The sequence below is a fragment of the Anarhichas minor genome, unplaced genomic scaffold (assembly GCF_050575085.1).
Source record: "Anarhichas minor isolate MPS153535 unplaced genomic scaffold, ASM5057508v1 ptg000002l, whole genome shotgun sequence".
Taxonomy (NCBI): Eukaryota; Metazoa; Chordata; class Actinopteri; order Perciformes; family Anarhichadidae; genus Anarhichas; species Anarhichas minor.
The window spans coordinates 9,174,376-9,184,731 of record NW_027466448.1 but is presented as its reverse complement, the minus strand read 5'-3'; the positions used below and the strand labels follow the sequence as shown (position 1 = coordinate 9,184,731).

Genomic DNA, 10,356 nt, shown 5'->3' with positions numbered 1-10,356 from the left:
CCAAAATAAAAGCAAGTTGTTTGCAGGAAGTTTGCAGAGTCAACAGTGGTTGCAGTTGAAGAGGGGAAAGGTGGTTCAACAGTTCAGAGGTCACAACAAGGTCCCTAAAACAGAAAACCTGATAGGTCTGGTGGTTGTATAATGTGTAACCAGGAGCCTGCCCAACTTCAAACATACTGAAATCAAGTGGAAAGAAGCAAGACATATTTTAAGAAACATTTCTTACATTTCAGTGCTAGCAGAATCAATGGCCTTAAGGCCTGCATTCAATTTTGCTACTTTTAAACAGAAAATGATCCTTTAGGAACAATACCTTGGATGTGGATCTAAAGTAGTAGCTATAAATAAGTCTTACGATGATTCATGATTCTGCTTGGACGTTAGTGTAAAGGAGATGAGGGGGGATACCCAGCGTATCATTTCCCATTACGAATCACAGCCCAGTGTCAAAAACCCTGATGGATCTGAGATCATTAGCGGTGCACGTCCAGCTACTGTTTAACCCGAGGAGAACCATAAAAAGGATACACACATCCTGTCCACTGTCCTTTGTACGAGCATCTGTCTGACCCCCGACACCTTCCACTCTGCTCCACTCTGCTTCCTGTCACACACGTGCAGGTCCGCTACTTGAAACTTTTCATCAAAGCCTTTCCCCCCCCAAAACATGGAAAAGTCCCAAATAGGAGCACCAATGAGGTCTCAGTCCTCTGTTCACTCACATGTTCACAACATGAATTTATACTATTTTACCTATAGACACAAACTGCAGAAAAGGCATGGCAGCTGCAATCCAATTGAACCATTCAGACTATTATCAACGGGTCACAGTTGTGTTTTTTGTTCTGTGCCCCTGACCTCTACCCCTTTTAATCCTTCTTTGGGCAGAGGGCACTATGGGGGATGGCAGACTGGGGATAAAGGTGCAGACCCTCAGGACTCGTTACCAAAAAGCTTTATCGGAGCTTTGCAGCTCATGAAGCCAGACTTTAATCTCCCAGACGCTTCACACATATGTTCTGATGAGATCTTCCACCTCGCCCGCCCCCCCCCCATAAACAGCTACAGTGTATAAACAGACATCACATGGGTGGGGTATCTGCTTACACACATTCAGTGCATGAGCTTTGGAAATGGTTGTACAATCGGAAAAATAGAAGTACGCAGTCGGTACGTTTTTGTACCAAAAAGTAAAACACGAGCGCGGAGATTCATTCTTGACTCCAGAATATTTGATCACAGAGTAATAGTACATGTAGACGTTTCATAGCTGTACCATACCAGGTAAATAACTGACCGACGCATACATTTTAATCCACCAGCAAAGGTACAGCATAGATTACAGAGGCAGATTCAACATTTGCACCATGAAGACCCTAGCAGCCATGTGAACAGGGAAAGTATCATTTGAGTTCTTATGGTTAAATGTTTTTTGGATATACCTTGACTTTAGCTGGTCATAGTGGAGAGAGGACAGGGAAAGACGGTGAGAGAGAGAGATGCAATGAGGTGAGACCCCCTAAACCATCGTGTCACCCAGAAGCTTGGTCAGTTTTTTCCTGCAATATAATGCAATGTCATTCGACAACTAACTGCATTGGCCAACCAAATGTGTGCAAGAGCACTTTCCTGGTAGATTACTTTGTAATGTGAACCTTTGAGAGGGAAGATAAAATGATTGCGACGACTTCCCAGACTTTTAAAATCCTGTCTCGGAGTACAATAAACTGCCGAGTAGAGTTTTCTGCGTCCGACGAGTCTTAAAGCTCACAGACGTGGAGTATCATCACTCAAACCGGAGTGCCTGGATCATATTTCATCCTGTCACCAGCACTAGTAGCAACACGTCCACACCAACATGGCTGACCTATTTTCAGTAGCCACATCGACTGGGAGAAATGGCCACTCCAAACTGGGAGAAATGCACCGAAACATGAGTACACACATTTCCTCAATCGTGTGAGAGAGAGTACCATGATGTTCTTGTATACAACACTGCCCCAGCAACGAGCTAGTGTACTAGATACTGCTCGGGTCACGTCTCCTCCTCCTCCTCCTCCTCCTCCTCTGCAGACCAGCCATAAAGCCAGTCTCCCATTACACCCTCTCTGGCACCAGCACAGGGAGAGACGGACAGGTGGAGGGGCCGGGTGGGGTCCGGTGGGGTTGGATTGAAGTGAAGGGTGGAGTTGGGGGTGACAAGCAAACAAATTGTTTACAGACAGCGAAAGGCACAAAAGAGATGATGAGCGGAAACAGAAACATAAACACGCTTTAATGACATGCATCCTCAGACAAGTGACACACAAAGTCCGTCATAGAAACAGAAAAGGCGGGAAAATCCCAAACATCTCATCTGATTGCCGGGTGTGACAAATTAAAATACTTCATCTTTGCCATCAAGTGTTGCCTCTCTACTTAAAATGATAAGACCAAAATAATTCCACTGACAATAGCAATGGATTTATATCTAAAGGGACATATCTCCTACTTAAATAAATAAAAAGTGTTTCGGTTTCACTGGTTCGGTATATTGAAATGTAGAGCAGAGCTCTTAGCTGTCATGTTCTTGGACTGCAGCCGGATCTTGTCGAGGAAGAAGAAGAAGGCCTATACACATGCAGAAGACTCCATTCAGAGACCAAAGGCGAGTGGCTGGGCGAGGCGCTTCGGATGGTGCTGTGGGAATCAGCCCTATTTGAGATGCAAATTCCTCAAAGAGCTGAAAGAGCCGGAGAAACAGGTGTCCAAGGAAGTGTGCTGCTGCGTGGGTGAGGGAGGGCGGGAGGGCGGGAGGGTGTGAGGGCGCTGAATGACAACACAGGGTGTATTGAAGTCCTCCTGCTTGTTCAGACCAATCAAGTGTGGCACTTCTCTTGTCTCCTCGTCTTTGTTTCATATTAAATGAAGGCAAAAGAAGTGGAGTTTGATGTCACAGTAAAATGGAAAAACATGACAGATTTGCGTAAGCTAAGAGTTTAACTTTTTATTGATTTCAATGCAATTTGGCATAAAACAGCTCGGTGTGAAAAGTTGATTTAAAATCAAATAAGCAAACAGATCCATAATAAAGTCCTATATACCGAGGAACACAGCAGGATGCGTTGCACATTTACAAGCCCGAGGCTTAAATAATGTTCTTTAATGTTTGTAAGTGCAATGATTAGAAATAAGACATCCCTGATGGATACTTTTGATAGATACTGAAAAATCAACATACAGTATTTTAGAAGCCAAACCACATTCTGTATATCCTGTATCCTACAGAAACCTGTAAAACTAGTCCTTTGAATCCCTGGATGAAGCTCAGCGGCACCAGCTACACGGCAGTATCTATACTGTCATGTAGCTCCTTGTAGAAATTCAACTGCTGGACCGCATGTTGGTTCAATGTGATATGTGTTCTTGCTACAGATTAGTACATCTTTTATCTAAATATGAAAAGCTTCAGAAGACATGGTAGATAAACAGTAGTTCCTAAAATAAACCCGTAGCATATACTTCAAAATCAGCATATACCCACAACGATTTTCTGTTATAAACAGCAAATAATCCAAAGTGCAGTTACACATGTAACTGCTAATTAAGGAATTTCCTGGACTGGGAGCTTAATGCTGATTGATTCTGAATTCATCAAGAGTTTTTCTTCATTGAAACATCTCAGATACAATTAGTATCATCACATACTGTTTGGTTATTATCTCAGCTTTATGGCTCCCTTGACTTTTAATATCTTTTGTCGCTCAATTTTCTTTTTTTTTTTGATAGATTTTCGACACAAAAATGTAGAGAAAATAATGTACGGTCAAACATTTCAAATAGCAAAGAGACAAAGTGTTTCAGTTCATTTTTAGCTTGATTGTAAAAAAACCAAAAACAGCATTGTATCAGCGTTCTTCAAAATGGCATTTTATCATTCCTCATTCAAAACTATAAATATAAACCTGATCCTCTCCAAATTCCTGTACTGTATCACAGTATGATTGAACAGCTTGGACAAAATATATCGTAAAAATATGCGTTACAAATCTTTGGCTTAGTGGCACAAAAATGTCCCTTCTCACTTCTTCCTTCATTGTGTCAGTGTTTTGCTCTCACAAGCGCGACTGCAGCTGTGAGACGATCTCAGGGCGCCCCCAAGTGTTCAACAGCAGCAGAGACAAACTGCTGGACGCAGCACAACAGGCACAAGCGACCGTGCTTAGCACACTGATAAACTAAAAGGTCTATACTATAAAAGGACTATAAAAAGGTAAAGTGCTCTAGAATAGACCTCATCAAGACAAAAGTCAGACTTCATTTATGACAAAAGGAAATAATCTAAAGAGGTAATTAGCAGCAGTAGCTGTTTACGGCGAGTTAGTACGTGTATATCCCCACAAGTTCAGTCATTTATGACTTCCATATACTTTGATGCAAAAATCTCCACGACTGTAGTTAAAGGAAGAGTAAATGGAAACCTGCATACACGAAATGACACCAAAGAATGTGTTGAGTATTACAGTGGCTGCTCAGTGATCTGAGCAATGGCATTTTTTGCCAGCTTTGATAATGCGATTACTGTTTTTCTTGATAGCAAAAACAGCCATTTTTACTTAAAAACCTGCCAACCTCCGTCATGGAAAGGTTTGTCTTTCACTGTGACGTGAGGACTGTGATTGGAACCTGCGATGAGTAAGTTAGTAAAGGCTGTATAGAAAGGTGTGTGTTAGTAAACGGGTGACACTTACCCTGCTTACAGGTACGTGTCATGCTCTGCACTGCTCAGACTCTCTTTGGACTCTTGTATAGTCATGTGTTTGAGGAGAGGTGAGGGGTCACTGGGAGGAAGGTAAGGATTAACAGTCTCCTGTGGCGCTATGATTGTTTTCTGTTTCTCCGGTTTAGTCTTTCCATTCTCCTTGGCGCCCTCTGCTCTCTTCCCGTCTGTCTCGGGTGCCAAGGGAGAGTCCACGATGATGGTGGGCCTCTGTCTCAGGTCCTGTCGACTGGGCGGCTCGGCGGCCATGATGGCCTTAGCGCCGTGCATCCTGGAAGGGGACTTGCAGTGTAGATCTCCGTGAGTCTCCTTCCAGCGCCGCAGCTGAGCGTGGTGTTCCTTTTCAATGTCTTTCTCAGACACCACTATCTCAATAACCTGAAACGTACGGGGAGAATGAGAGTGCATCACATGAGAGTAATGCCTGGGTTTAGAGGTTTAAAGTATTCCCCCTCATTATAGTTTAACATGGCTGTTGTTACACAACCACAGGAGGGCAAAGTCAAAGAGAAAGACAGCGTTTGCAGTCAGTACTGGGTCAAAACAATAAAGACTACAACCATGACAGAGTATTACTGTACCTCGTGCACCAGGAAGGCTTCTTGCATATACTGTGGCTGGATGGCTCGGAGCAGCTCCATTGTTTCATAGAGACCTTGACAGGCCTTCAGTTTCTCTTGGGATCCCAACATGGATCTTAGGAGCACCAGGCCCACTCGAAAGATGATTTTCACTCCTGAGAAGAGCTTCGCATCAGATTACACTTATATCTTAATAGAGGGACCATCTGAGAGCCGCACATAACTGCTGTAGACCGATTCATTTAGATGGACACTTAGATGGATCAACTGTGGTGTTGGGTGCAACGATCTTGCAGTGTGGTGAACTATTTCATATATATTGTGGTAGTCATGTGTGGTAGTCATGTGGTAGCGCCAAACTTAAACAAGAGGAGACTTCATGTATTCAACGTTTGCCTCGCTGCTCTAAAAAGGGAATCAGGCTCTGTTTTTTTACAGGTAAATTTAAACAAAAGGATAATATGCATATGGCAGGGCCTGGAGGAAAATTAAATACGGTTATTGTGTATTTAACTTTGGTGTTTTACCTCTAAAACGATCATTCATCATACAACCAAACTGAGCTGCCGTCTATGAGCTATAAGCAATATTTTCACTTAGCGATCTCTGTGACGGTGACTTGTGAGATCAGGGGAAAACACTTTGATATGATGTATTTTTTTTAAATGCGCCGTAAAATAACACATCAGTAATTGTTTAATGAGTGTAGTATCTCACCCTCACAAAGGAACATGTCCCAGACGCGAAGCACCGAGGCCCACGGCAGAGTCCGAGAGAAGGCGCACATGAACCACTCGGTCATGTACAGGACGGGCTCCAGCTTGTGCTTCTTCAGGTGACGGTGGGCCGCAGGAGACACCCGCCGCAGCAGAGCGTACAGGATCTCCCCGTCCAGCTGGATCGCCTCCTGTGGAGACAGCATGGAAGAGCAGTCAGTGGAGGGAGGGGGGGAGACAGAGAGAGAGACAGAGAGAGAGACACCTTTCTCTTTGCTTAATCTCATTTTCTGATTATCTCGTCCATGTTATTAAGTCGCTAGCATATCAGTGTCAAGTTGGAGACACACTGACCTGAGAAATCTAACACCCCCACCAGCCACATATACAATGTAATGACTCTAAAATCTGAAGTTAACCGACTGTTTTATCTTTATAACTTCCGTTTGGCTGGTTAAACAGTCGGTGCTTTCAATCATTTTGAACACTGGGGCAGAATCTACGTGGGCAATACATCTTGGGCAGTGATAATCCTGGAAAATATAAATATGCAAAGATTCAGTACGATAATGTGGCGGAAATGCAGTCTTCAGAAACCCAGTGTTCTTGGGCATTGCTGCTGTATTGTAAGAGTATTTTTGCTTACAACAGACAATAGGTTCCTTTTTTTAACCAATATTTATAGACTTCAGATAATAATTGACATGCTGAACACTGTTAATATGTAATCCTGTTCCAGGTGGTAATCAGAAGTTCTTCTTATGATATCAAAGTCCTCCTTTCAAAATGATGCGACAGTGTGTCCGTCTGGACCCTTACCAGCCCTGTACTGTAGTATCCAGGAAGGTATTTCTCACAAATCTGGACAAGAACCCAGAATGCATCCTATGACAAAGAAAAGGAAACAAGAGTAGGCTTTTATTATGGCCAAATGTGAAATAAAACAAAACAAACAGTCACTATTATGTGTGTGTAACATTTATACAGGGAAGTATTGTTTAAGGTATCGCTATTCCTCTTAACCGTATCGTTAGGGCAGCGAGTACCCGGTATTAACTGTCATTATGTATTAGAGAAAAAAGACTTGTGGAAAGGTTGAATGTGTGTTTACCTCTGCTGGCATATGCATCAGGAGTACAGCAGCGATGGGAGCCTGAGCCTGACAGTAACCCTCTTCAGGGCGATGCAGAGTATAAGCCTTCAACACGCGGAGCAGGTCTTGCTGCCTGAAGACACGAACACGTGTAAAATTATATTCAGAAACTATGTTCGGCCACATTAACGCAACAATAGGCCCCTGAGACAGGCCTTTGGATGGCAGTGCTTACCCGTGACCTCCTCTCGCTGCAAACATTTCATGGAAGGGGAACTGTCGATGGAGGTCCCTCTCAATAATATCTACCCATTTAGGGTCTCCTGGCTGATTGTCCAGTACCTAAAAACACATCATTTCGTCAGCTTTTGCATGATTGTACTTTACAATTTTGAGCCACTTTTTAATAGCAAGGCAGTCAATCGTGGAACTCAGAGCCTCAGTGAAGCTTTAAGACTTGAGAGAGTCCAGCAACTCTACAGGAGTTTGGGTAAAAGTATTTTTGTTTTAAGTCGAATAACTTGATGTCAGTAGGGATCACAAACATACGACTGACCTGGAATTTGCCCTGGTTTTGCTCCCTCCTCCCTTTGCCCCCAGTGAGGTAGAGCCAGGCCCGGCCACGCAGGGATGGAGGGATCCCCTTCTGACAGCGCTCCTTCACCTGTTATTCAACACATGCATAGTTACTCAAGAGCCTGCAGAAAGCAAGAGAAAGAGAGTAGAGGGGAAAGGACCACAGACATTGGAAGACAGTACAACATGCAACTGATCAAAGATTACATTTTAAAAAACTCATGATAATAGAGTGATTAAAAGGTTCTCCAGCTAAGTTTCTGACATGAATTTATATTGTTGCGTCCATATAAAAACTGCCGCCACAAGAACCATGTCCACGGATGAACTTTACAAAGAAAGAGAGACGTGAAGATTCAGTCAGATTTAATTCACAGCTCATGAAGCACACCTTCTTGTGTTTTTTGGCCATCCACTTGTCCCAGCTGTTGAGCATCTCCAGCCATTTTGCCTCCCGTTGCCTCAGCACCTCAGTGGGGATTTCTTCAGCACTGTGGAGATGGGGGACAATGTCACAGAGAGAAGCAAACATGTTCTTTTTATACACATAGACAATAGCTGTGTCACTTCCCTGTACTTATGACAGGGGGATCCTGTCTTGAGAGGGGGCGGGAACAGTGGCTCACCTCTTCCTTGTCCACACAGGAAACCTAACCTCAGACAAAACGGTTGAACATTTGCCATCGGCAGCGAAGGACAAGGAAAACAGGAAGCCGCGGGAGAACTTTCCCCTAGTTCAGTTCCCTACAACCTCCTTCACAAAACCACATCAATGTCTCACTTCACTACAGTCTTATCGAACATCGGAGCCGTCATATTGTTATGCACACACACTTTCCCGTCCTGATCTGTCAAACAAACACATTTAAGAGCTGACTGACATGCTTTTGCATAAAAAAGAAGAAGCTAAAGAGAGTTCACAAGTCGTGCATCACTAATCTCTATTAGATACAACCGTGACTTGGCTGATCTAATGAGTCTAAAGAACTACGATTAGGACAGTTTTCTTTATGCCTTTAAATTAGAACACAACCACCAAATAAATGTCTTAGCCGAGCCTGAGCTGCCTGGTTTGCTCAGTTCTTCCAGTGTCACCATTTTGTCAAAATCAACACATGAAAGCAACACAGATAAAGAGTACAGACGAGGACATCGTGTAGGTCCAAATGAGACGTACGTATTGGCAGGCCCATTTGGTACCCAAAAAACAATCATTACTGGAAGCCAGTGAAGAGAGATCAGCACGCACACGTAATGTGGTCTCTCTGTTCGGTGCCAGACGGAAGAGGAGACAGGACGTAGGAAGAAAGACTACAGACTCATTCATATGGAATTATACTGGTCTGTGTTAGTGGTTCCCAATCTGGGGGCTCACAAGTTTATTCACAACATTGGGAGTTGGAAAATAAAGATTTGTATCTAACCTGTGACATACATTTGCTTTAAAGAAATTCAGCTAAAAATGAGGGTAACAAACCAATTATTTACTTGAATAATCTATGTTTTGTTTTCCTTCCTGGAGTGTCACATTCTCCCAACAGTTACCTGACGACTTAGCCTCATGGGGGAGGTTTCAGGACAGACAGAGACAGAGACAGAGACAGAGAGAGAGAGAGAGAATGCATTTTTATTCACCTTTACCTGTCTTCACTTAGGTGCAAGAAGGAAACGAGTCAGTCTGTGGATACATCAACGAACACAAGAACACGTATGAAGCTCAACTTACGACTGCCCGCGGTGCTGCTGGGCCCCTCCTGTGAACCCGTACTTGTCCACCTGTGTCTCTGTCTCTGTCTCGGATCCTCTCCCATCATCTGTCAGCTTCTCTTTGCTGTCGCGCGAGGCAAGTCCATTGCCATGCCCAATTCTTGCCATTTAAATCAACACTTACCTCAGCAGTGTGTTCACATAATTCACTCTACCGACCACTCTTGGAAGCTCAGCTGACACTTTAAAGCTCCCCATTAAGACGCCCTCCTGTCACAGCTAGCTATGGCTGCTAGGAAGATGTAGCTTCCTTAGCTGCTAGCTCGCTAGTGCTAAACAAATCCACTTTGTGTTAAGACGGCGTGAGCTGGTTTCACGATACACATGTTCACACAATCAATGTCCAGGTCAGACAGAAATACAATTGGTCGAGAGCAAATGCAGCTGCGTCGATAAACACGTAAATCAGTGCGGTGTCGGCTCGCTAGCTCTGAAGCTAACATGCTAGCATCACAGAGCTGTCAGCTGATGTTGAACAGAATCTGTGCTGTCAGCAGGTTAGCTGGTGGCTACAGGAAGAGGAGCTGGAACAGGCGAGTAAACACAACGTTCATCCATGGGGTCCTTTAACTCTTCACTGCCATCTACTGCTGAAAACCACACATTCAGGCTTAACTCCTGTTATTAAATAGCTTTTTGTGGTCTAACTTAAATGCCCTTTGATAGGGTTTTAAATGGTGGATGTCAGAGTAATTTGGCTTTATCCACTATTTTTCTTCACTTCATTTTGTGATTTGATGTTTGAGGTACTAATAGTCTAATAATAGCATGCAGCAGTATCTGTCCTCCCGAGAAAAATAACTAAAGCTTATGTTAATTAGGTCCATTTAAAGGTAGCACTGACATCTAATAAGATGAAATGAA

General features: G+C 43.5%; 1 protein-coding gene and 1 long non-coding RNA gene across 3 annotated transcripts; one reads left to right on the top strand and one right to left on the bottom strand.

The window, feature by feature from the left end:
• The first annotated feature begins 2,160 nt into the window (after positions 1-2,160).
• On the top strand, positions 2,161-7,015 carry LOC142947546 (uncharacterized). The gene is made up of 2 exons (XR_012953375.1): positions 2,161-2,743; positions 6,068-7,015. It is a non-coding gene; the product is annotated as an uncharacterized LOC142947546 (long non-coding RNA).
• Positions 2,257-10,039, bottom strand: LOC142947496 (TBC1 domain family member 10A-like). Of its 2 annotated transcripts, XM_076089148.1 has the most exons (10): positions 9,452-10,039; positions 8,117-8,216; positions 7,706-7,813; positions 7,385-7,491; positions 7,168-7,282; positions 6,876-6,941; positions 6,058-6,247; positions 5,341-5,495; positions 4,731-5,137; positions 2,257-2,888 (listed from the first exon to the last, which is right to left on the bottom strand). In XM_076089148.1, the coding sequence occupies exons 1-9, from the start codon at positions 9,598-9,600 to the stop codon at positions 4,736-4,738; spliced, it is 1,392 nt and encodes a 463-aa protein (XP_075945263.1). In that variant the 5' UTR covers positions 9,601-10,039; the 3' UTR covers positions 2,257-2,888; positions 4,731-4,735. The 2 variants fall into 2 exon arrangements, with proteins under 2 accessions (XP_075945263.1, XP_075945255.1); XM_076089140.1 differs by lacking the exon at positions 2,257-2,888 and having other exon boundaries at positions 2,972-5,137; positions 9,452-10,037.
• Between the last annotated feature and the right edge of the window lie 317 nt (positions 10,040-10,356).

Coding starts and splice junctions, on each gene's coding strand:
- LOC142947496 (XM_076089148.1), bottom strand. CDS start 9,600: ATGGCAAGAATTGGGCATGGCAATGGACTTGCCTCGCGCGACAGCAAA. Junction 8,217..9,451: donor CAGCAGCACCGCGGGCAGTC/GTAAGTTGAGCT, acceptor CCATCTCCACAG/TGCTGAAGAAATCCCCACTG. Junction 5,138..5,340: donor AAGCCTTCCTGGTGCACGAG/GTACAGTAATAC, acceptor CGTACGTTTCAG/GTTATTGAGATAGTGGTGTC.